The sequence below is a fragment of the Pomacea canaliculata genome, linkage group LG9 (assembly GCF_003073045.1).
Source record: "Pomacea canaliculata isolate SZHN2017 linkage group LG9, ASM307304v1, whole genome shotgun sequence".
Lineage (NCBI taxonomy): Eukaryota > Metazoa > Mollusca > Gastropoda > Architaenioglossa > Ampullariidae > Pomacea > Pomacea canaliculata.
The window spans coordinates 2981550-3009458 of record NC_037598.1 but is presented as its reverse complement, the minus strand read 5'-3'; the positions used below and the strand labels follow the sequence as shown (position 1 = coordinate 3009458).

Genomic DNA, 27909 nt, shown 5'->3' with positions numbered 1-27909 from the left:
CTATTAATGTTATTCTCTTGTCTGCTGCTAACGAACATTGCTGTTGAAAAGACGAAGCACCTTTGTATCTCCAAGAAGGATTTTGTCAGTGTGAGAAACTTGTATTAACCCTCAGGGTGACAAGTATTCTTCACTGTACAACATCTTTGGGAAAGTGTACGTGGCGAATAGAGGACGAACAGGCTAACAGAAGTTTTTCTCACGCGGACACACACACAGACACACACAGACAGACACACACAGACACACATACAAACAGAGACACGCACACGCTCTCTCCCCCCTCTCTCCCTCCCTAACGCAGTCATCTTGTTGTGACGACGAGGGAGGTGCAGGCGTTGCTAGGTGCTGTAGGTAGACAGTGAGACTGTAGGTAGAGCCTCAGTCAGTCGGTGATCACCAGACCAAGAGGAAGATGGCGGCGTGGCTGTGCAGGGCCCTGGTCCTGAGTGTGATGACAGGTTGGTGCTCTTGGTCTTGTTGCCTCCACAGGAATTGTAACTGATATTTACAGTGTCACTGTCAGTGTCACAGTGTTGTGTGTACGTGTGTATCTACCTGTCTGGTAACACAGTCTGTCACTACCTGTGTCAGTCTCTTGCTTGCCGTGTAGTCCTCCCAGTGTCAGCTGTTTATTTTTGTGTGCCAGCCTTATTACTAATGAACTGTGTAAATAAAATCCAAGGCTACTCAGTGTCCTTTGTATCTTTGTAGCTGTGATGTTACTCTGTGTCCTGCTCTGTGTCTGTGTTTTGTGTTTGTTTGTCGCTGTGTTCAGAGTATGTCACACCGTGTCTCTGTCAGTGTTTGTCAGTCTCTCTCTCTCTTGGTCCCAACACATCTCTCCAACAAGCAAAAGTATTGCCAAGAAAGTCTACCAGCTGTCCAGAATTAAACATATCCTAGAGACCTAGACCCTCACACAAGAGAACTCCTATCTACCCGCATCCAGTCGACCATTGACTACAGTCACTACACCTCCACCCTCTGACACTCCGCTCGTGGAGCCTCCATCCAACCTCCAGCACGTGTTCACAGGCGAGTGATTAAACAGTTTTGTTCAAACCGAACTTAGACCACGTGACTTCACCTCTCTGGGCGTCCGTCCTGTGACAAACAGACTAAAATTCAACAAACTCATTTTTTTTACAAAATACTGAGGGGTAAGTGGTCCCCCTGACTTTGCTGGTTTCATCTGATAACCTGGAACTTCTACAAAATGTTGCCATTCCTAGAGTCGACCTTTTGAAATCAAGTCTGAAACACTGAGCGAGTGTGCTGTGGATGTGAGCAGCCTCCCTCTCCATGGTGAGCATCTGAACTCCGGAACTGCTGTCCCCCCGCCTGCCTACAGACCTCCACAGCGATGTCGGATGTTGACCTGCCTCCTCCATCATACATGCAGCAACCACATACTGAGAGATACAGCACCTCGTACACACCTGTTCTACATAAATACCTGTTCACCTTCCACTCTCTGTCGATATCTTGTAATGTTGGTTACTACTTATTCTGTGAGTACTTAGCTACTTACTCAGCTTATTACCACCACAGAGGGCGACATGGGACAGACATGTCTGTCTTACTTTACTCTCGTCGATAAACAACTGTCATCGTCGCTGTCATTGAGTGGGGCTACTTTCTGTGTCACTCACTTTGTGTCTGTCTGTATGTCTGTCTGTCTGTCTGTCACAATCTGTCTCTGTCTCTCTTGCTGTGTCAATATCTACCATTGTTTATTTCCCTGTCAGTCTCCCTCTCTCTGTCTCTGTCTATGTCTCTGTCTATGTTAATGTCAGTATCAGGGTCTGTTCTGTGGAGACACCCACCCACACACACCCACACACACACCCACACACACACACCCATACACCCACACACGATTGTGTTTGTTTATTTGTTTGTAGAGTAGACCAATTCCTCTGATTATCTTGTGATGTCAGGTGTGGCGGCAGGTGGCACCTACTGTGACAGCTACTCCTCCTACTACTACTCCTACTCCACTCTGTACTGTGAGTACGGGTGCTGCTCGGGTGACTGCTGTTCTTATGGCATGTAGTAAGTCAACTGCCAGTCTTTACTTACTTTCACATGGGATAGAATACATGACAAAATCTTGAATTATTAAACAAATAGCGTGTCATAAAGATATTCAACAAACCATATCCTAGTCTGGTGTGAGGTCAGTCGGTTGATACACTCAACTTGTTACAGTTGACTGGACTGTGACCTCTGGCTGCCATGACAAATCACAAATTCCACTTCACTACTGTATTACTAACTACATCTTACCCAGACCGTGTGCTCAGTCACAAACATGACACAAGACACAGTCACGTGCCAGTCACGAGATAAGGACAAAGCACGTGGTGCATCACAGAAAAAACAAACATGCAGCTTGACATGTCTAACCACTCTAAAGACACACCTTCAGCATGTCACACCTGTACACCTGTACACCTGTACACCTGACACGTCCTCTGTGGTTGACTACCTGCACTGCAGAGTACAGAGAGTACAAACAATGTTTAGTGTCTGATCCAGGTGTAACAACGACTGTACCTGTGACCTGGTGTGTGACCTCAGTTACAGCACTCTGGTCGGCATCATCGTTGGAAGCGTTATCGGCGGCATTCTCTTCATCTCAGGCATCGTCGCCATCATCTGCTGCTGCATCAAGAGCCAGTCACGACCGGGCAGAGTGATACAACCGACAACTGGTACCTCCGGCAACTTGACGGTCGTCAGCTCAGGTAAATACACCTGTACTGATATATAGCTAGTAGCTTAGATATATACACACCTGTACTGATATATAGCTATTAGCTTAGATACATACACACCTGTACTGATATATAGCTATTAGCTTAGATATATACACACCTGTACTGATATATAGCTATTAGCTTAGATATATACACACCTGTACTGATATATAGCTACTAGTCAGCTCAGGTACATACACACCTGTATTTATATATAGCTAGTAGTCAGCTCAGGTACATACACACCTGTACCTATATATAGCTACTAGTCAGCTCAGGTACATACACACTTGTACCTATATATAGCTACTAGTCAGCTCAGGTACATACACACCTGTACCTATATATAGCTACTAGTCAGCTCAGGTACATACACACCTGTACCTATTGTTACGAAATTGAGTATTTTTAGTTTGACGGTGCCTTGGCAGGAAGTGGCGATGTCAAGGCCAGGGCGTACTGCGTCTTAATTTTTTAATATTTTTTTTTTATTTTGCATTTTTAGCATTTTTGAAGGGATCTATAAAAAGGGCTGGGGTAGACCTAGGTGGTCGGTATTCGATTTTTCTGAGTTGTCAGTAGTACTCTGTGTGAGTTGGAAGTAGTACTCTGTGTGAGTTGAAAATAAGAGGATAAGTAGCCTGTGTGGCAGTCCGCTGATTATGTGGTTATAACGTTGAGTTGTTGAACATTGAAATAATACTGAGAAATATTACAGTGTGAGCCGCTGTATACGTGTTCTATCTTCTGTTCAACGGATGACTGAAGTGACTTTGTACAGGAAAGTGTGACACCGCAGATTTTCAGATCTTTAAACGAGCCAAGTTACCGCTACGGACGTAACATCTGGGGGCCTGTCCGGGGATCTGCACCGTCATCGTTTCCGTACAAAGAAGCTGCTGTAGAAAGGACAAGAGAACTGTGAGTGAAATCTTTTGAGTTGAGTGTACAGCCATGGAAGTTACGAAGGAGCTAGTGAAGTTAGGCAAAGAATTAGGCCTGGAGAGAGAAGAGTTAAAAGTGTTTGTAAAACAGATGGAGAGAGAACAAAGAGAGAGGGAGAGAGAAGAAAGAGCTGCAGAGCGAGAACTGCGGAAATTACAACTAGAACATGAAGAGAGAGAAAGACAACGCGTGCATGAATTAGAGATGGCGCGTCTGAGCCAGCAGTCACCATGTCGGAGTGTCTGTGAAGTGTGAGAGGCCAAAGCTGCCGAAATTTGTAGACGGTAAAGACAGTATGGACAGTTATTTACAAAGGTTCGAGCGCCATGCTGAGCTGTCTAGTTGGCCACGAGGTGAGGGGCGGTGTCGCTCAGTGCGTTACTGTCGGGGCATGCACTGGACATTTATTCACGCATGCCACACAAGCGGTTCAAGACTATTATCAGTTGAAGCAAGCGTTGTTGAGTGATATGACTTCACGGAGAACGGCTTTAGGCGACGTTTCCGTGCAGTAAACCAGAGAAAGGGGAGAGCCCGAGCAGTTTACAGAAAGGTTAAGAGCATACCTTTATAGATGGATTGAGGCAGCGGGGCAAAAGACGGACTTCGACGGTCTGTTGTATATAGTACTCAAAGAGCAGTTCATCGAAGCCTGCCCCAAAGACTTGGCAGTCTTCTTACAGCAGCAAGAAGACCAAAGCCTGAAAGCATTGTCGAATGCTGCGACAAGATACTGCAGTCGCAAGGCAGAGAGTTCACAGCCAGGTTAAGAGGGTCCCTGTCTGCAGCCGACACGGCCCAGAACACCACATCTGCCCAGCGCAGCCAAGGTTACGATCGGCATCAAGGCAACGAGCTGCGGTGTTATTCCTGCGGTGGAAAGGGTCACAAAGCCATGGCGTGCCCGAGCAACTCGATGAGACATTCAACCAGCCGCCAAACATTGGAGGGAAACACACGACGGACTCCGCAACCGTCGAATCGTCGTCCTGTGATGTCAGCAAACGTAGCCATTTGTGAGGGAGAAAGCCAAGGGCCAAGCTATGAAGGCCGACGACAACACACGATCGCTACTGACAGCACGACCCAGAACGAGCGGCACACTCCAGTGGTAGACTGCGCGTTTACCACGAGAACGACCGGCGACATTGGTAATATGCCGGTGTCACGCGGACAGGTGGGAGGTAACAACGTCACCGTGCTGAGGGACACTGGGTGTTCTGGAGTAGTCATCCGGAAAGACCTTGTGTTAGAAGGCCAGTTCACGGGTAACAGCTCGAGGCTTAGATGCTGCCACGGGCATAGTCAGGATGTGCCGACTGCTGATGTGAAATATCATCGCCGTATTTCAGTGGCCAGGTGAATGCAGTATGCCTCGATAACCCGCCATATGATCTGATCATCGGCAACATTGAAGGCGCTAGAGCCGCTGATGACCCCGACCCAGAGTGGGAACACACATGTGCTGTAATGACTAGAGCACAGGCGGCCCAAGAAAAAGTAAAAACCAAGCTTTAGCTGTCATACCGAACGTGAGAATGCCTGACATTGATAAAGAAGAACTCATTCGGATGCAGCGAGATGACCCGACACTGGAACAATGTCGCAAGCAGGTCGCCAAGTACACAGAAGATGACGAAAAGATCAGGTTTGAGGAGAAAGGAGGGGTGTTGTACCGCATATTCCGCCAGCGAAACTTCCATAATGGGCAGCCGGTCCGCCAAGTGCTAGTCCCAGCTCCCTTACGGCGGTCAGTGATGGACGTCGCACATTCATCCATCATGGTGGTCATTTAGGTGTCAGGAAGACTTTTGGACAAAGTCACTGCAGCCTTTTACTGGCCTGGCATCTCCGGGATGTAACCCGCTTTTGCCAGTCTTGCGATGCCTGTCAGAAAACGGTGCATAAAGGCAAGGTGGTAAGGTACCTTTACAGAAGATGCCGCTGATTGATGTGCCTTTTAAGCGGGTAGCGGTAGACCTCATAGGTGAGATTAAGCCCGCCAGCGAGTCAGGACATAGGTATATCCTGACGCTAGTTGACTACGCAACCAGGTACCCAGAAGCGGTCCCTCTGAAGAAGATCGATACTGAGACCGTCGCTGAAGCCTTGATTGGAATATTCAGCCGCCTTGGAGTGCCAGAAGAAATACTTAGCGATTTTGGGACCGCAGTTGTGGTCTGAATGCATGAAAGAGGTCTCCAGGCTCCTCAGCATTCGCCAGATTACCACTACCCCATACCACCCGATGTGTAATGACTTGTCGAGAGATTCAACGGTACCCTTAAGGCCATGCTAAGAAAACTGTGCCGCGACCAGCCTAGACAGTGGGACCGATACGTCAACGCACTGCTGTTCGCTTATCGGGAGGTCACCCAAGAGGCTACGGGTTTTTCACTTTTGAACTGTTATTTGGAAGAACCATACGAGGTCCTATGCACATTTTGAAGAGCTATGGACCAAGGAGGTCAACGAACCCGAAATTCGGAACAGCTATCAGTATGTATTCGAGCTGCGGGAAAGGTTGGAAGAAACCTTACAGCTTGCAATGACTGAACTAGAGAAGGCTCAAGGAAAGGCCAAGCATTTCTATGATCGGAAGACGAAGAACAGAACGTTCAAGCCCGGCGACAGAGTCCTAGTGCTACTACCTTCAGACCACAATAAACTGTTAATGCACTGGAAAGGTCCGTTTGCAGTGCGAGACGTCAAGGGTCTGGACGACTATGTCGTGTTTATAAAAGGAAAGGAGAAGTGTTCCACGCCAATCTGCTCAAGCGGTACATAGAGAGAGATCCAGATAGAGCGGCTTGAAACATTACCGAGATAGCAATTGCTTCGATTGCTAATGGGCCGCCAAGCTTGAAGCAACTCGGCATCATGTCAAGTGGCCACCATCACGAGCGAGGAAGATGGGTGTGTCGAGGACGGGGGTGAGGACCTCCTCGAACTGGGAGACATACAGCCATGGTGAGTCGGTGGACAACCTGGTTTACGGGCTCAATCTGTCCAGCCAACAACGGGCAGAGCTACAAGAACTAGTGAGACAACATAGCTGTATCTTTACGGACGTACCTGGGGGAAAAACTAACCTCATCCAGCACGAGATACGATTAACGTCAGACGTGCCGGTCAGATGTAAGCCTTACCCGATACCATATGCTACCAGGAGTCTTTGAAAAGGATATCGAGGAAATGCTGCGTTTGGAATTATTCGGGAGTCCAAGTCACCCTACGCGTCGCCAGTTGTGGTAGTGAGAAAGAAAGATGGAAGCAACAGGGTGTGCGTCGACTTCAGGAAACTTAATAAACTTACCCACTTGGACCCAGAGCCCATGCCGACGCCGGCTGATCTGTTCCGACAGCTGAGCGGTGACAGATTTTACGAAAATCGATTTAAGCAAGGGTTATGGCAAGTGACCATACCCGAAGAGGACATCCAGAAAACAGCGTTCGTGACACCCGATGGTGTATACGAATTTTTGAGAATGCGTTTGGAATGAAAAATTCAGGTGCAACATTGAGGAGAGGTTTAAAGAAGATATTAGACGACTTGGAGGGTATCGTGCACTACTCCGACGATATACTGGTTCACACTCAGACTTGGGAAGATCATCTCCGCGTGATCCGCGTGCTGCTTGATCGCATCGTCGAGAACAACTGACTGCCAGGCCTAGTAAGTGTATACTCGGCACTGATGACGTAGACTTCATAGGCATCGTCTTAAGAGCGGAGTGAAAGGAGTGCACGAGGACAATGTCAAGAAGGTGAGAGATGCACCAAGGCCACAAAATAAGAAGCAGTTACGTTCTTCCTTGGCCTGGCATCTTTTATCGGGATACATGCCTCACTTCGCAGCCGTGACGCACTCTCACGGATCTTCTAAAGAAAGGACAGCCAAATTCACTCGAGTGGGGTGAAGCGCAAGAGCGGGCATTTGTTACAGTCAAAACATTCCTGACCAGTGACCCGGTGCTGCAGCTCCCAGATCCTTCTAAGATGTACGTTTAAGCACAGATGCATCAGATACAGGGTTGGGGCGGTTCTGATGCAGGAACACGAAAGGAAGTTATTCCCTGTTTGCTACGCAAGCAGAAAGCTGAATGGGGCTGAGAGAAGATACTCTACTATCGAGAAAGAGTGTTTAGCCATCGTATGGGCGTGAGAAATTCCGGTATACCTAGAAGGAGTTAGGTTACCATACGGACAGACCACAACCCTCCACCTATTTGAACACTGCACGATTTGAGAACAATAGGGTGATGAGGTGGACCCTGTTTTTGCAGAACTTTGACGTGCATTTTGACTCTGTAAAGGGATCGGACAATGTTGGTGCTGATTTCTTGAGCCGGGTTGGCTCAAAGAACTGAACTGAGCTGAATAAACTACAATCCGATGAAGGATACTGTGATTAGCAATTACATGTGTGAAGTTTTGTTAAGTAGCTTTTATTGTTAAGAGACTGGTTAGTTTTGATGTGAGAGAGATCATGCTTTAATTTGGTTTTTGTTGAGAAGATGGATGATACCTTAAAATGTTTGTTTCATTTCGTATGTTTGTAGAAGAAAGTCCTGCGGAGTTTCTTCTTGAAGTGGGAGGGTATGTTACGAAATTGAGTATTTTAGTTTTGACGGGCCTTGGCAGGAAGTGGCGATGTCAAGGCCAGGGCGTACTGCGTCTTAATTTTTTAATATTTTTTTTATTTTGCATTTTAGCATTTTGAAGGATCTATAAAAAGGCTGGGGTAGACCTAGGTGTCGTATTCGATTTTTCTGAGTTGTCAGTAGTACTCTGTGTGAGTTGGAGTAGTACTCTGTGTGTTGAAAATAAGAGGATAAGTAGCCTGTGTGGCAGTCCGCTGATTATGTGGTTATAACGTTGAGTTGTTGAACATTGAAATAATACTGAAAATTACAGTGTGAGCGCTGTATACGTGTTCTATCTTCTGTTCAACGGATGACTGAAGTGACTTTGTACAGGAAAGTGTGACACCGCAGATTTTCAGATCTTTAAACGAGCCAAGTTACCGCTACGGACGTAACACCTATATATAGCTACTAGTCAGCTCAGGTACATACACACCTGTATATATATATAGCTACTAGTCAGCTCAGGTACATACACACCTGTACCTATATATAGCTACTAGTCAGCTCAGGTACATACACACCTGTACCTATATATAGCCACTACTCAGCTCAGGTACATACTCACTACACTCACCACACTCACCTGACCTTGATCAGACTTCCACTTGTTTCTCTCCTCAAACCTCCCTGCGGGTGACACCGCTCAACTCAGGTGTGGCTCTCAACCAACACCTTGTTCAATGTTATTGCCGTTAAAGACAGGTGCTTGTGTGAAGGAAGAATTATGACTATCACTGACAGATAGAGAAAGGTTGTTCAACAAAACAGACAAAATATCCTTGACTGATCTTTGTTCTTGATATCAACAAAGTCCTTAAAAAACAGAAAAGTACGCCATGATTTTTCCGACAACCCAATATGTCTGTATGACATACGGAGCAGCCTCCTCAGCCACGTGGTCTCTGGATTCTCCTGTCCGTGTCGGCGAGTAAAGTCCACGTGTCACATAGAGCAGGATGACACTACCAGGGTTTGTACAGCTTGTACTTGTAGTGAAGCTTATCTGATGGCTATGCCAGATCCTATCCAGTCTAGTCACTGCCGCTGTTGTTGTCGCGATACTGATGTGGATATCTGGTGTGGAGCTGTCGTCCTTAGAGAGGTTGGCTCCCAAGTACCTGAAGCTGCTGACATCTTGGAGTCTGTACCCCGGTCACAGAGATCTGTGCTTTGTCACTGCCATTGACCCCAACTTTGCTCTTGTCAGTGCTGGTCTCCATTCCATGTACATGTGAACTGTCTGTCAGTCTGTTGGTGAGGTCTTGTAGTTAAACTGTCTGTCAGTCTGTTGGTGAGGTCTTGTAGTTAAACTGTCTGTCTGTCTGTCTGTCTGTCTGTCTGTCTGTCTGTCTGTCTGCTAACAGATCTCTGTCGTCTGCGAACTGCACTTGCATGTGAGTCTCACACCGATGAAAACAAAGATGTTTGTCGTGAAAGGGTTTCTTGCTTGACTTGGTCCAGAGAGGTGTTGGACAGTACAGGTGGTAACAGACTGCCCTGGGTGACCGACAACCATTGTTACAGTTGCCATTCGGTTGTCCAGCAGAACGGCGCTCGTCGAGGTTGTGTACGAAGCTTTTGTGGCTGCAACGAGGGTGTCTCCATGTTGAACTTTTGTGTCCTCGCCTCCTGTGGCCACACTGTCAGATACCTTTTTGAAAACCGATGGAGATGTGGAAGATATTCCGCTGGTGTTGTAGATGTTCTTCTATCAGGATGGACAGTTGAAGTTCAACGGCGGCGGCCATTCTGTGTACAGGCGGGATACAAGCAATGTATACTGTATATACTGTATAATGTATACAATGATACTCAGGGACTGTACAGAGGTACACATACAGCCACACACGCCCTCGCATTCTGCTTCATGCACATGGATGAAAATGCAAGAAATTTAGTTCAACATTCTCCCTTTGTCTTTCTCTCTCTCACACACACACACACACATTAGAATACTTGCTGATGATGAATTTCTGTTGATGTCGACAGGGAGTCACATGACCCAGGCGTGGTCAGCTCAGACAGGCCCCAGTGCTCCATATGGCCCTCAGTCTGGCCCACAGTATGGCCCTCAGTATGGCCCGCAGTATGGACCACAGTACGGACCACAGTTTTCAGGGCCACCTCCTTACCAACCCTCCGGCAACAAGGGGGGACCACCTCCGCCCCCTCCTTCCTACAGCGACCCGGTGTATCCTCCCACCGGCACCTCGCACCCGGCTTCGTAGGAGAAGGTTGAGCCTGTTGTACCCGTCATGCACCACGAGCTGTGTGGGCCTGTGGGCAGCTGTCCTAGAACTTAGCTAGTAATAACAGTTGTGAATGTTTAATGTAAACAGTAGACACACATGGCTGACAGCTGCACCAAGTAGTGTCAGTAGCAAATGGATGAATGCAGTCGATTCCGGTCAATCGGACCAAATCCTTAAAAAAAGCTGAAACAAATCCTATTACATAAGACTAATATTATTCGCTAATTTGGACGAAAATTCCGTTTAATCACACCAATGAAAGTGAGAGCGAATAAACAAAGCCAGAAGTCACCCGAGCAGATCGGATGTAAAGCGGGTCAGGGACCTGTGGGAGGATCCCTGGGCTTCCCGGGAGGAGTTGTACTTTTATCAAGAGTGAGGAAGCCAGCAAGTTGTGTTGACAAGAACAAGACCAGGGGGAGGGGAACACAACTACGACTAAAGTTTGCACGAGAAACTATCATTTCACCGCCACTTGCTTGAGAAAAGTCAAACTTGATGTCTGCTGGATGCTGTTAGTGCCGGAGCTGTACCCGCTGAGCTTTGGCTCTTCCTCCTGACCTCCACATCTTGACCCCGAATCCCCAGGGTTTCATCAGAGGACCTTAGTCAGTGAACTGTGGGTGTCTTGTCTCGTCTGCCACAGTGCCAGGGCGGGATGCTAGCTGGACTGATTAGTTCCCTGGATCAGATGAAGCAACAGCCGCCAAACACTAGTCAGGGTCAGCTGCTGGACAGACACAGTGGCGCGCGATGACACAGAGAAGCTGCCAGAGGACTGGGCAATGAGAAGGACGACGAGCTCCTCAACAACGGAAGCAAGGGAAGGTCCATGGTTAGTTGTTGGCCACTCGTGTGTGTCAAAAACACACGAAGAGTGAACGATGTGTAGATACACACATACATGTTAAGTGACCTTTGTCTTTACAGTGCATTCACTTAGATTCTGTCAGTAAACAATGAAGGATCCTGTGTGAACACGTGTTTCACTGAGGTCACTGTGGTCACGTGCCAGGTCAGCACGTGTTGAGGTTTGAATGTGAGGCCAAAGGCTAGAGGTGGAGGGAGGGCAAAGGTGGCCACTGACAGACTTGTGGAAAATTTGAATGTCATCGTGTGTAGCCTGTCTTCATGTATAGATAAGTTGTATATATATATACAATGCATGTATTATAATCAGCGTACATCTCTTGTCCACTGAACTTACATTGCTACAAAATAAAATTATTCAAGACTCCTTACAACTTTGTAATGAAAAAAAAAAAAATAAATAAAAACATTTTCTAGGCATGTGAAGGGTTCACGAGAGTTTGACGAAAGGAAGCTGGTGGGCCACCCTGGTGGTAGTCTGCACACAGAACTTGCTGGTCAACTGTGTGGGTGGGTGGGTGTGTGTGGGTGTGGGTGGGGCTGGACAAGCAACACGTGAAAAGTTGTTTGTCAACATGTACACTACGACATACACGTGGTCATATGTCAAATGTCATGCTGTTACACACTTATATACATGCTGCCTCTCACACACAAGAACGCACACACCCACGTACCACCCACCCCACACACACACGTGTGCAGGCACGCACCCCGCCCCCAAACAGGCACATAGACGGACACACAGACACAGACAAACTGTAGTTACCCTAAGGGAGACACAATTTAAGTCTCGATTGGATGTCAACAAGCCGGACACCAACGTAGTGAAATGGGGGCGTGGTTGTAGCGTTTAGAGAAACAGAAGTAGAGTAGAGGTAGAGCAAAGGTAGAGTAAATGGAGAGTAGAAGTAGAGTAGAAGAGCGTATGTAGAGTAGAGACAGAGTAGATAATTCACGCCATTATGATTTCTCGTTGGTCCACTTTCAGATTAATGAAAGCTATTGATAAAATTTCTGCAAGACATAACATGTGTCCTAGTCGCAGTAACATAGCTCTATCCTGTCTCTATCCTGTCCTAGTCACAGTAACATAGCTCTATCCTGTCTCTATCCTGTCCTAGTCACAGTAACATAGCTCTATCCTGTCTCTATCCTGTCCTAGTCACAGTAACATAGCTCTATCCTGTCTCTATCCTGTCCTAGTCACAGTAACATAGCTCTATCCTGTCTCTATCACTGTCCTAGTCACAGTAACACATGTCTCTATAGTGTCTTTACCGTTCTGATTGCTTCCCTCACACTGGTACCTGTCGAGGAAAGCACGCACACGTTTGTTATGTAACACATCTTTGTACCGGAAGTCGCCCAAGTTTTGTGAGGACACACTACCGTAGTTTTACTTTGTATCGCTGAGTCAACGGAGAAAGAAATGCCGGAAGAAATAATGTCTGCTAACTTATTGAAGCTACCACACCTGGGTACAGTGATCACGTGACCAAGTGTACAGACAGGACCACCAAAGTCTGTCTTCTGAGGAGACTCCGCAGCTTGTCAGCTGTGGGTGCTGGAGACTGATGCAGGTCTTGTTGACATCATCCTGACATTGTACATCGCCGCCTGGTATGGTCACCTCCTCGTCAAAGACAAGGTGAGGCTGGCCAGCCATCCACCAGCAAATACAATTACTGGTACACCTCAGCTGCCACTGTCTTGTATCTTCATGCAGTCAGAAAGATGAACACATCACCTCAGACCAACCACACCCTCTCCATCCCAACTTTCAGCTGTTGCCCTCGGTCACGCGCTACAAGGTGTCACGTGTGCAGAAAGCTGCCAACCAGCTGTCCTTCGTGCCAACAGCCAGCAGCATCCTCAATAAGAGGCACAAGGACATGGAGGGCTGTCATCCTACCTGGCATCCTGACTGGGAGCTTCACATGTGAGTGTGAGAAGGTATAGGTGTGCGTGTATGTTGAATGTTCTGTATGTATGTCTGGCAATGAGGTGTTGTGCTCATAGTATGTTTGTTATGCTTATATTATGTTTGTATATGTGGTTGGGCTTGTGAGCAAAAGAGAAAACTCTGTCCTGGAATTCCTCGGACAGACAATCCTGTAGATGCTGAGTCACCTTACACACATTTACCACATATCCACACAGATATCCACACATTCACACACACACACAAAGTATACCCGTCTCTAGTGAGATAAGACACGAAAGTACCCCTAGGTACTGGCCTACCCCACCAGACACATTCTTACATTGGGGAATGTTGTGACAGCACACGTGACACAAAAAGCAGGTGAGTTCTAGTCAAGACCACACCTGCTCACACATAAAAAGCATTATGTAGAGCGAACCTCAAAGGCAACATGAAAAGGTTTTTGTGCGAAGGCATTATGTACATTATGTTGTAGACTCGTCTTACCACCTCCACGATACCAGTGATGTAAGCAGGCGTGGTATTAATTAACTGTAATTAGCATGCACGTTATTACCAAACTGCAATAGAAGGTCTAAGTCTCTCCATGAAAGATTATGTCAGTCTCAGAAGGCTTCACTAACACCTAGGGTGGCAAGTGTTCATGTTATGTAATGTCTGCCATCGTGTCTACGTGCCAGCCACACATTGGCCACGTGACCAACAGCAGTCAACAGTGTGTTTGGTGACAAGGAGTCCATGAGGCAGTCGTCAATAAAGGTTACAACCACAACTCGTGCATAGAGCTAGACAGAGAGCGAGACAGAGACAGAAAGCGAGAGCTAGACAGAGACAGAGAGCGAGACAGAGACAGAGAGGCCGTCCTGCTGTGACGACACCGAGGTGCAGGCGTTGCTAGGTGCTGTAGGTAGACAGTCAGACTGTAGGTAGAGCCTCAGTCAGTCGGTGATCACCAGACCAAGAGGAAGATGGCGCCGTGGCTGTGCAGGGTCCTGGTCCTGAGTGTGATGACAGGTTGGTGCTCTTGGTCTTGTTGCTTATCATCTGTCTCCACTGTTAGCGTGCCACCTGTAGTGTACACACTGAACACATCGCTAGACGTGGAATCTGAGGCCGTTTCTACCTGTCTTTTATTGAAAGTCTTTAATCCTTTTTTATTTGTTTGCTGGTTTGGCAATCTCTCTGTCCATGAAAGGAACAGTCTGAACAGTACTGTCCACGTGTGTTCTACTTGTGCGGACGTTTTGCCAACGGACGTTTCGGAGCATTATGTCAGAGAGAGAGAGAGAGCTTACTTACTTCTCAAAGAATGAAAGTAACTACTAGATTACACAATAATTCTTTATTTCAAACAAAGTTTACACACAGACTTCACAGACAGTTCACTTTGATTGTCACAGATTATGCACAACAGCTTTGAGAAAAAACATTGATACAATGGCGAGAGAAATGTGTGAGCTAACGGTTGACATGAGGAGGGATAGTGAGAGAGAGTTCACTGATACATTGATACAATGGCGAGAGAAATGTGTGAGCTAAGGGGCGTCACACACTTGACTTCGGCTAAAGGTCCGTGTCAAATGCCGAAATGTTCGTCGACAAAACGTCCGTGTACCGTGTTCTAAGATAATTGGTGTCAAACATGGGGATTGTCTTCTTTCTGTAACCAACCAATAGCAAGGAAAGCTTCACGCACTTTGCCAACACCTGAACAGGTACTAACGAGAGAATTCGTTTTATTCAGCTCAGGTAAACGCTATTCCCTGCCAACAGGTGAAAGTAGCAGACACCTAAACTCATTTGTGCCATCCTGCTCTACCTCAGATGAAGTGTCATATGTGTGTGTGTGTTTGTGTATAAGTGCTTGTGTTGGTGTGTCTGTGTGTCTGTGTGTTTGTGTGTTTGTGTGTCTGTGTGTCTGTGTGTTTGTGTGTGTGTGCTTGTGTGTGTGGGTGTGTGTGTTTGTGTTTGTGTATATGTGTGTGTTTGTGTTTGTGTTTGTGTATATGTGTTTGTGTTTGTGTGTGTGTTTGTGTGTACAATAGATTAATTCCTCCCATTTCCGTGTCATTATTAGGTTTAGCTGCCTGCTACGACTGCTCCTACCCTTCCGACACTTACCCCTACGACTACACCTACCAGTACTGTGTGTACGGCTGCTGCTCCTACTCCTGCTGCTCGTACAGCAGCAGCGACAGCGTAGAGTATGTACATTCCTTCTCCGTTCTTACTTTCCTTAAGTCAAGTAAGCATCAAGAAGATTCTAAATTAATAAATAAACATAAAAAAGTCTTTTATTACAGTTACTTCCATAGATAGTCTGTTACCTATAGTCACTAATTAGATAGTCTTAGTTACAGTCCCTATGTAAATAGTCTCTTTGCTATAGTCACTATGTAGATAGACTGTTAGTAATAGTCACTAGGTAGATAGTCTCTTAGCTATAGTCATTAGGTAGATAGTCAGTTATAGTCCCTATGTAAATAGTCTCTTTGCTATATTTACTATGTAGATAGTCATACTATAGGCCAGGAATACGTCACTGGGTGGATCACTGTGGTCAGAAGACGTCACAGTATCAAATATGTCAGTGATGCCCAACCTTTTTGGACCTGCGGGCCATATCCGTTTCGGACACACGTGTCGCGGGCCACTTCACCGCAAAAATAAAAAAAATAAAAAAAAATAAAGCAGATACCATTTTTATTATAAACAAGTTGTACTTACCATTAATTATGTAGTAATTAGTTGGATATTTGAAGTTGTTTTCCCGAAACCAACTTCTGAATGTCCGGCCTCATCGTAGAGACACCAAGTCAGAGCACTGAATCGAAATGTTCATCCATCGAAAAAAAAGATTGAGAGACGTGGGGATAAATACTTCTTCTCTTTTTTCGTTTTTTTTTTAAATTTTTTTTTACTAACATGCCGATTTCCTGCACTGTGGGCAGAAGTTTCGCGGGCCGAATGCACCCGCGTCGCGGGCCGGATATGGCCCGCGGGCCGTAGGTTGGGCATCCCTGAAATATGTCATCCTCCCTCGTCTCTGTGACCGGTCACCCCAGGCCGTTGTGTGTGGCGGCAGGAAGTAGTACCTGGTAGACTTAGGATAGGACACGCCTATGTCACGATTTCCCACCTGTTTACTGTTTACTGCTTTGGTGATTTGTCCTAGCCTTATATTATCGCCAAACACTTTTGTTTTCGTGTTTACGTCTATCCTGTCGGCAGCTATTTTGTTAATGTTCAGGAAATTTAAGGTTTGGGTTTTATTTAGTTTTCTGTTGAATGGAATTTGCCCAAACAACCTTTTTAATATACTAATTGTCCTTTTATGTAATATTTTCCTTGTGTTGGGTCACACAGTAGCAATGTCATAATCACCTGTGATTATTGTTAACGTAATAATAATAAAAATCTTATCTGATCGTGTTTTAGCCATAGCTACAGGCAAGGTGTAAAACTCACCCAATCAAACCAATCCAAGTGTCAGCTAGGACCAGCACTCAGTCACAAACATGACACAAGACACAGCACGTGCCAGTCACGAGATAAGGACAAAGCACGTGATGCATCACAAAAAACACAAAACATGCAACTTGACATGTCAACCACTCTAAAGACACCTTCAACATGTCACACCTGTACACACAGCTGACAAGTCCGTTCTAGTTGACCACCTGCATTGCAGAGGGTGCAAACATATTTAAATACCTGCTCAAGGAATCGTAAGGAGTGTAACTGTGACCTGGTGTGTGACCTCAGTTACAGTCTTTTGATTGGAATCATCGTTGGAAGTTCTGTCGGCGGCATTCTCCTCATCGCTAGCATCGTCGCGTGCATCTGCTGCTGCGTCAAGAGCCAGTCACGACCGGGCAGAGTGATACAACCGACACCTGCTGCCACCAGCAACTTGACGGTCGTCAGCTCAGGTACATACACACCTGTACTTGTATATAGCTACTAGTCAGCTCAGGTACATACACACCTGTACTGATATATAGCTATTAGCTTAGATACATACACACCTGTAGGGGAATATAGCTACTAGTCAGCTCGGGTACATTTAAACCTGTATTTATATATAGCTACTAGTCAGCTCGGGTACATACACACCTGTATTTATATATATATCTAGTAGTCAGCTCGGGTACATACACACCTGTACCTATATATAGCCACTACTCAGCTCAGGTACATACACACCTGCTACCTATATATATATAACTACTACTCAGCTCAGGTACATACTCACTACACTCACCATACTCACCTGACCTTGATCAGACTTCCACTTGTTTCTCTCCTCAAACCTCCCTGCGGGTGACACCGCTCAACTCAAGTGTGGCTCTCAACCAACACCTTGTTCAATGTTATTGCCGTTAAAGACAGGTGCTTGTGTGAAGGAAGAATTATGACTATCACTGACAGATAGAGAAAGGTTGTTCAACAAAACACACAAAATATCCTTGACTGATCTTTGTTCTTGATATCAACAAAGCCCTTAAAAAACAAAAAGTACGCCATGATTTTTCCGACAACCCAATATGTCTGTATGAGATGCGGAGCAGCCTCCTCAGCCACGTGGTCTCTGGATTCTCCTGTCCGTGTCGGCGAGTAAAGTCCACGTGTCACATAGAGCAGGATGACACTACCAGGGTTTGTACAGCTTGTACTTGTAGTGAAGCTTATCTGATGGCTATGCCAGATCCTATCCAGTCTAGTCATTGCCGCTGTTGTTGTCGCGATCTTGGTGTGGATATCTGGCGTGGAGCTGTCGTCCTTAGAGAGGTTGGCCCCCAAGTACCTGAAGCTGCTGACATCTTGGAGTCTGTACCCCGGTCACAGAGATCTGTGCTTTGTCACTGCCACTGACCACAACTTTGCTCTTGTCAGTGCTGGTCTCCATTCCATGTACATGTGAACTGTCTGTCAGTCTGTTGGTGAGGTCTTGTAGTTAAACTGTCTGTCTGTCTGTCTGTCTGTCTGTCTGTCTGTCTGTCTGTCTGTCTGTCTGTCTGTCTGTCTGTCTGTCTGCCTGCCTGCCTGCCTGCCTGCCTGTCTGTCTGTCTGTCTGTCTGTCTGTCTGTCTGTCTGTCTGCTAACAGATCTCTGTCGTCTGCGAACTGCACTTGCATGTGAGTCTCACACCGATGAAAACAAAGATGTTTGTCGTGAAAGGGTTTCTTGCTTGACTTGGTCCAGAGAGGTGTTGGACAGTACAGTGGTAACAGACTCCCCTGGGTGACCGACAACCATTGTTACAGTTGCCATTCGGTTGTCCAGCAGAACGGCGCTCGTCGAGGTTGTGTACGAAGCTTTTGTGGCTGCAACGAGGGTGTCTCCATGTTGAACTTTTGTGTCCTCGGCTCCTGTGGCCAGACTGTCAGATACCTTTTGAAAACCGATGGAGATGTGGAAGATATTCCGCTGGTGTTGTAGATGTTCTTCTATCAGGATGGACAGTTGAAGTTCAACGGCGGCGGCCATTCTGTGTACAGCCGGGATACAAGCAAAGTATACTGTATATACTGTATAATGTATACAATGATACTTAGGGACTGTACAGAGGTACACATACAGCCACACACGCTCTCGCATTCTGCTTCATGCACATGGATGAAAATGCAAGAAATTTTGTTCAACATTCTCCCTTTGTCTTTCTCTCTCGCACACACATGATGAATTTCTGTTGATGTCAACAGGGAGTCACATGACCCAGGCGTGGTCAGCTCAGACAGGCCCCAGTGGTCCATATGGCCCTCAGTATGGCCCGCAGTATGGACCACAGTACGGACCACAGTTTTCAGGGCCACCTCCTTACCAACCCTCCGGCAACAAGGGGGGACCACCTCCGCCCCCTCCATCCTACAGCGACCCGGCGTATCCTCCCACCGGCACCTCGCACCCGGCTTCGTAGGAGAAGGTTGAGCCTGTTGTACCCGTCATGCACCACGAGCTGTGTGAGCGTGTGGGCAGCTGTCCTAGAACTTAGCTAATAATAACAGTTGTGAATGTTTAATGTAAACAGTAGACACACATGGCTGACAGTTACACCAAGTAGTGTCAGTAGCCAAATGATGAATGCAGTCGATTCCGGTCAATCGGACCACATCCTTAAAAAAAAAGCTGAAACAAATCCTATTACATAAGACTAATATTATTCGCTAATTTGGACGAAAATTCCGTTTAATCACACCAATGAAAGTGAGAGCGAATAAACAAAGCCAGAAGTCACCCGAGCAGATCGGATGTAAAGCGGGTCAGGGACCTGTGGGAGGATCCCTGGGCTTCCCGGGAGGAGTTGTACTTTTATCAAGAGTGAGGAAGCCAGCAAGTTGTGTTGACAAGAACAAGACCAGAGGGAGGGGAACACAACTACGACTAAAGTTCGCACGAGAAACTATCATTTCACCGCCACTTGCTTCAGACAAGTCAAACTTGATGTCTGCTGGATGCTGTTAGTGCCGGAGCTGTACCCGCTGAGCTTTGGCTCTTCCTCCTGACCTCCACATCTTGACCCCGAATCCCCAGGGTTTCATCAGAGGACCTTAGTCAGTGAACTGTGGGTGTCTTGTCTCCTCTGCCACAGTGCCAGGGCGGGATGTTAGCTGGACTGATTAGTTCCCTGGATCAGATGAAGCAGCAGCCGCCAAACACTAGTCAGGGTTAGTTGCTGGAAATGACAGCTGGACAGACACAATGGCGCGCGATGACACAAGACAAGCTGCCAGAGGACTGGGCAATGAGAAGGACGACGAGGTCCTCAACAACGGAAGCAAGGGAAGGTCCATGGTTAGTTGTTGTGGGTGTGTTGGCCACTCGTGTGTCACAATAACGGTCACAGTGACATCCTAGTGTGTGACGTATAGCACGTGAAGTGGTGACACTGGACATGTTGGTGTCACCGGACCACCCGGTCATTAGGACCGAAATGATGGCGGCCCGGTGTGGTCCGATTAACCGCAATCGACTGTCTAGGTTGCACTCTCCAGGACACAATATCCTGTAATGTCTGAAGGTTTCTGTTTCAAATGTAGATGCGATGTAGACTAGAGCTGCTTCCAGCAATGTCAGCCTGTGTGGTTACACCATCAGCTTGTCTTTCTACACCAACAATCAACAAAGGTCTCAACTGCTTTCATTGTATTAATTGCCAGGTTTCCGTGAGAAGCATTACAAACAAAGTAATGATGAAGGAATAGAACTATCCTGCAAAGATGAAGACATTGGATAGAATCTGACTATCCTGTTTGTTGTCAGGGTCTTTGATGTCGCTCGGTGCCAAGGTCTTGGCGAGACTGAAAATAAGACCTGAGATACTTGTTGTGTTGTCTGTTGGTGTTTTAGTGATTTAATAATGTTGATACCTGTAATATTCTGTGTTTACCTGTGGCTCAGCACCCTCCGGGCTCCCTCCTGTAGATTGAGAGAGGATTGTAGAAAGTGACAAACACACGAGGAGTGAACGATGTGTAGATACACACATACATGTTGAGTGAACTTTGTCTTTACAGTGCATTCACTTACATTCTGTCAGTAAACAATGAAGGATCCTGTGTGAACACGTGTTCACTGAGGTCACTGTGGTCACGTGCCAGGTCAGCACGTGTTGAGGTTTGAATGTGACACCAATGGCTAGAGGTGGAGGGAGGGCAAAGGTGGCCATTGACAGGCTTGTGGAAAATTTGAATGTCATCGTGTGTATCCTGTCTTCATGTGTAGATAAGGTGTGTATGTATATGTGTATGTATATGTGTATGTATATGTGTATGTATGTATACAATGCATGTACAGTATTATAATCAGCGTACACCGTGGAGTACATCTCTTGTCCACTGAACTGTCCATTGGTACGAAATAAAATTATTCAAGACTCTTTACAACTTTGTAATGAAAAAAAAAAAAATAAAACCTTTTATAGACATGTGACGGGTTCACGAGAGTTTGACGAAAGGAAGCTGGTGGGCCACCCTGGTGGTAGTCAGCACACAGAACTTGCTGGTCAACTGTGTGGGTGGGTGGGTGTGTGTGGGTGTGGGTGGGGCTGGACAAGCAACACGTGAAAAGTTGTTTGTCAACATGTACACTACGACATACACGTGGTCATATGTCAAATGTCATGCTGTTACACACTTACACACATTCTCTCGCTCACATGAACGCAAGATGGACACCAACAGTGAAAGTGGGGCGTGGTTACAGCGTTTAGAGTAGAGGTAGAGTAGAGGTAGAGTAAATGGAGAGTAGAAGAGTTTACGTAGAGTAGAGACAGAGTAGATAATTCACGCCATTATGTCTGATTTCTCGTTGGTCCACTTTCAAATCAATGAAAGCTATTGATATAATTCCTTGCAAGACATAACATGTGTCCTAGTCACAGTAACATAGCTCTATCCTGTCTCTATCCTCTCCTAGTCACAGTAACATAGCTCTATCCTGTCTCTATCCTGTCCTAGTCACAGTAACATAGCTCTATCCTGTCTCTATCCTGTCCTAGTCACAGTAACATAGCTCTATCATGTATAGCTTGGATAGCCTTCTCTGTTTGTAGAACAGTGTCACGTGTAGCGACGAATCCAGCCGCTCCCAGCGCCGAACAAACCAACGCTAACAAACCAAACGACGCTACAAATACATATTTAATGAAAACAAAATAAAAAAACAACCCCCCCCTTCAAAAAAAAGAACAAAAGCCTCACAACCGGACAACCGACCCCACCCACAACTCCAGACAGTTCCGTTCCCACAACAGAACCGCAGTGACAACCAAGTCCAGGCTTCCTCAACGATAACAGCCGTTTCTTTGACGGTGATCACCACATTAGTCCCCGTTTGATATCTGCATTTTGACAGCAAAGCCTTGCAGTACAGTCCAGTCTCATCAGCATTACACCGTTCGTCAGGTAAAAGATAACGAGCTTCGACAAGTTGTGTTGTGTGTGACATAGAGGTATTATTTCAACACAGACATGTCCACATGTACCCTTTACCCCTTAACCCTAACGGAATCCCGATGTAGAATAAATCCTAAACGTCAACAGCGATGATAAAAGCGCGGAAGACCTTCAGCATTTGTTGGTATGTCGTAAGTATTCCTGGCTAGGTAACAGGGTATTGAAGTTGTCTGCCATGGATTCCTCTACCTTTGTAAGGTTTACTTCCTGTGTAACATCACACAGGGTGGCATAGCGTTGTTACCCTGCACGTGACAGGATGATTGAGGATGAGGCCAACATGTTTACCTCCTGTGTAACATCACACAGTGGGGCATAATCAACATGTCTGTGTCCACTACACAAGGTTCCGCAGCGCACAAAGCCGACATCTTGCTGCAATGTTGAAGAGAGTGATGTCCCTTGGCTTCACTGGCTAAACGGTGAGTGCTCTCCCTTACTCTTCGTATTTTCCCGTTGAGTTTTGTAAAGTTTTGTGTCAATTGTTCATCAGTACATCTGTTACGAGATTTTCCATGTTTCTGGATGGATCTGTGGGTGTGTCACTGTTTGTCTCTTGTTCGGCTATTTTATTTGTACTGTCACATCTGCGCCATCTTGTCATGTCCACTTGACACTCTGATTACCTCCCTGTAGCTGCTTCACAAAGTTTTGATGTGAAGCTGTCACAGCAAGCTTTACGTGCAATACAGGTCAGTCTGCCATGATGGACACCGGGCCAGTGTGACATAACTGACATCAGGTAAGTGTGACATGTCTGACTTCAGGCCAGTGTGACATGTCTGACAGCAGGTATCTGCAGGAAGCTCGGGTCACAATGACCGTTAGTGTGTAGCTGTCACAAGACCTGTGTTGATGTTTCTGTCTGCCAAAGGTGGGCCACTGCAGCGCCGATTGCAAGATGAGCCTCCATACAAATGTCATGATAACTGTCAGACATTTGTTGATGCCGAACTTGACTGACTTACCCAAGATTCCGTGTAATGGCGAGGCTACATTCACCGCATGTGTTCAGTGTGTCTGACCTTCCATTTCTGACCAAACTGCAATAGAGCGTGTAAGTCCCTCCATGAAAGATCAGAAGGCTTCACTCACCCCGAGGGTGACGAGTGTTGATGTTATGTAATGTCTGCCAAACTGGTTGCGTGCCAGCCACACATTGGCCACGTGGCCAACAGCAGTCAACCGTGTGTCTGCTGACAAGAGTCCAGGAGTCAGTAGTCAATAGAAGGTTACAACCACAACTCGTGCAGGCAACGAGACAGAGACAGAGAGCGAGACAGAGACAGAGAGAGAGCGAGACAGAGACAGAGACAGAGAGGCCGTCCTGCTGTGACGACACCGAGGTGCAGGCGTTGCTAGGTGCTGTAGGTAGACAGTGAGACTGTAGGTAGAGCCTCAGTCAGTCGGTGATCACCAGACCAAGAGGAAGATGGCGCCGTGGCTGTGCAGGGCCTTGGTCCTGAGTGTGATGACAGGTTGGTGCTCTTGGTCTTGTTGCCTCCACACTTGTCTCCACTGTTAGCTTGCCACCTGTAGTGTCATCACTCAACACATCGCTAGACGTGGCCAACAGACAATGTACCCTCTGTGAGCTCAGTAGTTGTTCAGTCAGTCCAGCAATCTGAGGCCGTTTTCTACCTGTCGGTTATTGAGTCTTTTATCTTTTCATTTGCATGTCAATCTCTCTGTGCATCATACGAACAGTCGGAACAGTGTTGCCCACGTCTGTTCTAAGATAATTAGTGCCGGACAGAGGGACTTAGCTTTTTGTGATCAGCAAACAGTTAGGAAAGCTTCAGGCACTTTGTCCACACCTGGACAGGTACTAACGAGGGAATGTGGATTACTAAGCTCAGGTAAACACTGTGCCATGTCTGTATGTCAAAGTAGCAGACACCTGGAATCCTTTGTGCCATCTGAGGTCCAGCTGCTCAACCTCAGGTAGATGTCAGTGGTGTGTGTGTGTAGGGGCAACATGATTGTCCTTGATGTATGTCTAGTAGCTTGTTTGTTTATATATATATATGTGATTGTCACTTGCCCATAACATTTTCTTTATTTTCAAATATTTTCCCTGTTGACATCTTTTAACGCTGCGCATTGCAACGAACTTTATTTCTCATTTTTATTTCCAACTTTTACTTTTGTGAATAAAGCATCTTCCCATGTTCTACTTGTCCACTGGGACAAATAAAGCTGGTCATTGTCGTTGTTCTTGTCGTTGTCGTTGTTCTTGTCGTTGTCGTTGTCGAATACAAACATGACTTTTGAAACAAATCTGTACTGTGTGTCACTGTTACTGTCGTCTGTGTTGTGTGTACGTGTGTATCTACCTGTCTGGTAACACAGTCTGTCACTACCTGTGTCAGTCTCTTGCTTGCCGTGTAGTCCTCCCAGTGTCAGCTGTTATTTTTGTGTGCCAGCCTTATAAATAATAAACAACAACACCGGGCTGTGTAAATAAACTGTTACTCATTCCTTCTTTATGTCTAGGTGTCTGTCTGTGTCCGTCTGTTGCTGCCTGTCAGTCTCTATCGCTGTCTATCTGTCAGTATGTCATTGTCACTGTCAGTATCTGTCAGTGTGTTTGTCAGTATATGTCAGTTTCTTCTTCTCTCTTTATGTATGTGTCAGTATGTCAGTCTCTGTCTCTCTGCCATCCTCTACCTCAGTGTGGTATCCTAGGAAATGTCGCATCACCTGTTGTGTGACACTGCCATGGGTCTACAAGCCATTAAATGTGTCATCTACCTAAAACTACAAACAGCTCCATGCCTCACAACTAACCTTAACAAGTCCAATTTAGTTTTTGAATTTGAAATATTCAATCCATCAGCTGTCTTAAATTTCTCAACCTTGATCGCAGTCACCATGTAGTACTTGGTAGATATCTTCACCGCTGATGTCAGCTAAGTAAAATATAATGACATCAAATATTTGTATATTGTTTTCGACGGATGCAGTAGCTCATGCAATCTTTCATTAACATGTATCATTTGAACTGTAACATGTTGTCTCTAAACTGTGTGAACTGTGCTCACTGCCCACATGGCCACATGCAATAAACTTTGTCTGTAGTTCATCCTTCTGTGTCTCCGTCTGTTTGTCTCTTACAGTCTGTGGCTCTTCCATCCCTTCCTACACTCAATGAGTGTACTCACATACTTGTAGGTTAGTGAGTGTGTGTGTGAGTGTGTAGAAAAGATGAATTCATCCAATCACCTTGTCATTCTCAGGGTTAGCGGCCTGCGACGACTGTTACTTTTCCTCCGACACTTACCCCTTCTACGAGAGCAAGTACTGTATGTACGGGTGCTGCTCCACCGAGTGCTGCTCCTACAGCTCCATCAGCTCCCGCTCCGCCTCCGGCTTCACCACCACAGTCACCACTGCCTACACGTGAGTAACCCACCCACCAACTCAAACGCAAAAGGAAAAGAAAACAATCATTGCATCAACATAAGTCAGAATATAAAGTACAGCACACGGAGGAGAGCCCCTCCACAGACGAGAAAACCGTTAACATACACACACATTTAGATAAGCCCCCCAAACAGACTAATGGTGTCCGCGTGCTCCGGTGTAGCGAGACCATGTTGAAGCGAGGCATGCGATGAGAATGTAGTGAACCTTACATGAAAAAATACTACAAAGTCAAATTTAACAGTTGATAAACAAATCAAACTTTTAGGTTCAAATTACATGTATTACAGCTTGCAAGTGATGTGGATGGTGGACTATTTTCGTTTGATATCCCTGCGCGAGTAGGTGTTTGATCGTCTGCTACAGAGTAAGTACACGTCACGTTTAAATAAAAATAACATGAAAAAGCTAAACACACACAACTCACGCTTTCTTATTGGTTTTGATTATAAAAAAAAAAAAATACCACGAACATGTCTGCTAATCCATTCGGCAACACTAGAAGATCCAGAGTTTCTACGCATGAGCACACTTCGCTTCAACGTCGAGTCTCGCTCAACGCTCTGTCTCGCTACACCCACGCCTCCACCACCCCTGGAGCAGGCGACACGCGACACTCGTCACACGGAGCTGACGTCATCTAAGCACCTGGCAGGACCCTCGGCAAAAGACAAAGGTTACTGGGACTGTTGATGATGTCCTTGATAATTTTATTGATGATGTCATCGGAAATAACAATGGCAACTCCGTATGTCAATGATAGCAGACTACTGGTCATTAGACAAGATACTGACATGTCAGTGTGTCAGTCAGACTGAACATGCTACTGTCATGTCAGTGTGTAAAAACAAGACAGAAGGTTGTGATAGTCATCATGTTTACATGTTTATGAACTACACCACTCAGGTGGTCATTGCAGGGACCAAAACTAATGAGTGTAATAAAATCAAACAAGCTGATCATTGTGTTATAATGAGTCATCAGTATGAGGTGGTTCATATGACAGTAGATGACAGTAGATGACAGTAAGGTGCGTGTAGATGACGGCTACCATATAGAACTACTCAGGCGGTCAGTGTCGTACAGTGCTCTGGCCAAACTCACACAGACTGTCGTTGTCATGGTGAATGTGACCCCGGTTACAACGGTCCCTGCCTGGGGTAACAACGATTTTGGTTGTGACCTGGTGTGTGACCTTGTGTCCTCAGTTACAGCACTCTGGTCGCCATCATCGTTGGAAGCGTTATCGGCGGCATTCTCTTCATCTCAGGCATCGTCGCCATCATCTGCTGCTGCATCAAGAGCCAGTCACGACCTGGGCGGGTGATACAACCGACAACTGGTACCTCCGGCAACTTGACGGTCGTCAGCTCGGGTACATACACCTGTATATATTTATATAGTGGTCAGCTCGGGTACATACACCTGTATATATTTATATAGTGGTCAGCTCGGGTACATGCACACCTGTACTTAGATATATACACACTACAGTAAATAATGGAATGTTTCTGATGAATTTCTGTTGATGTCAACAGGGAGCCACATGAACCAGGCGTGGTCAGCTCAGACAGGCGTCAGTGCTTCGTATGGCCCTCAGTATGGCCCACAGTCTGGCCCTCAGTATGGCCCTCAGTATGGCCCTCAGTACGGCCCACAGTATGGCCCACAGTTTTCAGGGCCACCTCCTTACCAACCCTCCGGCAACAAGGGGGAACCACCTCCGCCCCCTCCATCCTACAGCGACCCGGCTTATCCTCCCACCGGCACCTCGCACCCGGCTTCGTAGAAGGTTGAGCCTGTTGTACCCGTCATGCACCACGAGCTGTGTGAGCCTGTGGACAGCTGTCCTAGAACTTAGCTAATAATAACAGTTGTGAATGTTTAATGTAAACAGTAGACACACAGTAGACAGTGCTACCAGGTGGTGTCAGGGGTCAAGTGATCAATATTTCGTCTGAGGACACGAACTCACAATAAAACACTAATAAATAAATAAAGATGTTTAAACAGAACCTCCTGTTGCGCTCAGAGCAGTGTGTACAGACGAAGATGTTAGAGAGACATTATTGTTACCTGTATTATAAGAACATTGTG

General features: G+C 46.3%; 1 protein-coding gene across 4 annotated transcripts; it reads left to right on the top strand.

Moving 5' to 3' along the window:
- The first annotated feature begins 44 nt into the window (after positions 1–44).
- Positions 45–27909, top strand: LOC112571618 (protein shisa-5-like). Of its 4 annotated transcripts, XM_025250753.1 has the most exons (5): positions 309–461; positions 1944–2058; positions 2587–2753; positions 10349–10443; positions 19194–21224. In XM_025250753.1, the coding sequence occupies exons 1-5, from the start codon at positions 416–418 to the stop codon at positions 19347–19349; spliced, it is 579 nt and encodes a 192-aa protein (XP_025106538.1). In that variant the 5' UTR covers positions 309–415; the 3' UTR covers positions 19350–21224. The 4 variants fall into 4 exon arrangements, with proteins under 4 accessions (XP_025106536.1, XP_025106538.1, XP_025106539.1 ...); XM_025250751.1 differs by lacking the exons at positions 1944–2058; positions 2587–2753; positions 10349–10443; positions 19194–21224 and adding exons at positions 25626–25788; positions 27021–27187; positions 27351–27909 and having other exon boundaries at positions 45–461; XM_025250754.1 differs by lacking the exon at positions 19194–21224 and having other exon boundaries at positions 10349–11901.

Coding starts and splice junctions, on each gene's coding strand:
- LOC112571618 (XM_025250751.1), top strand. CDS start 416: ATGGCGGCGTGGCTGTGCAGGGCCCTGGTCCTGAGTGTGATGACAG. Junction 462..25,625: donor GGTCCTGAGTGTGATGACAG/GTTGGTGCTCTT, acceptor TGTCATTCTCAG/GGTTAGCGGCCTGCGACGAC. Junction 25,789..27,020: donor ACAGTCACCACTGCCTACAC/GTGAGTAACCCA, acceptor TTGTGTCCTCAG/TTACAGCACTCTGGTCGCCA.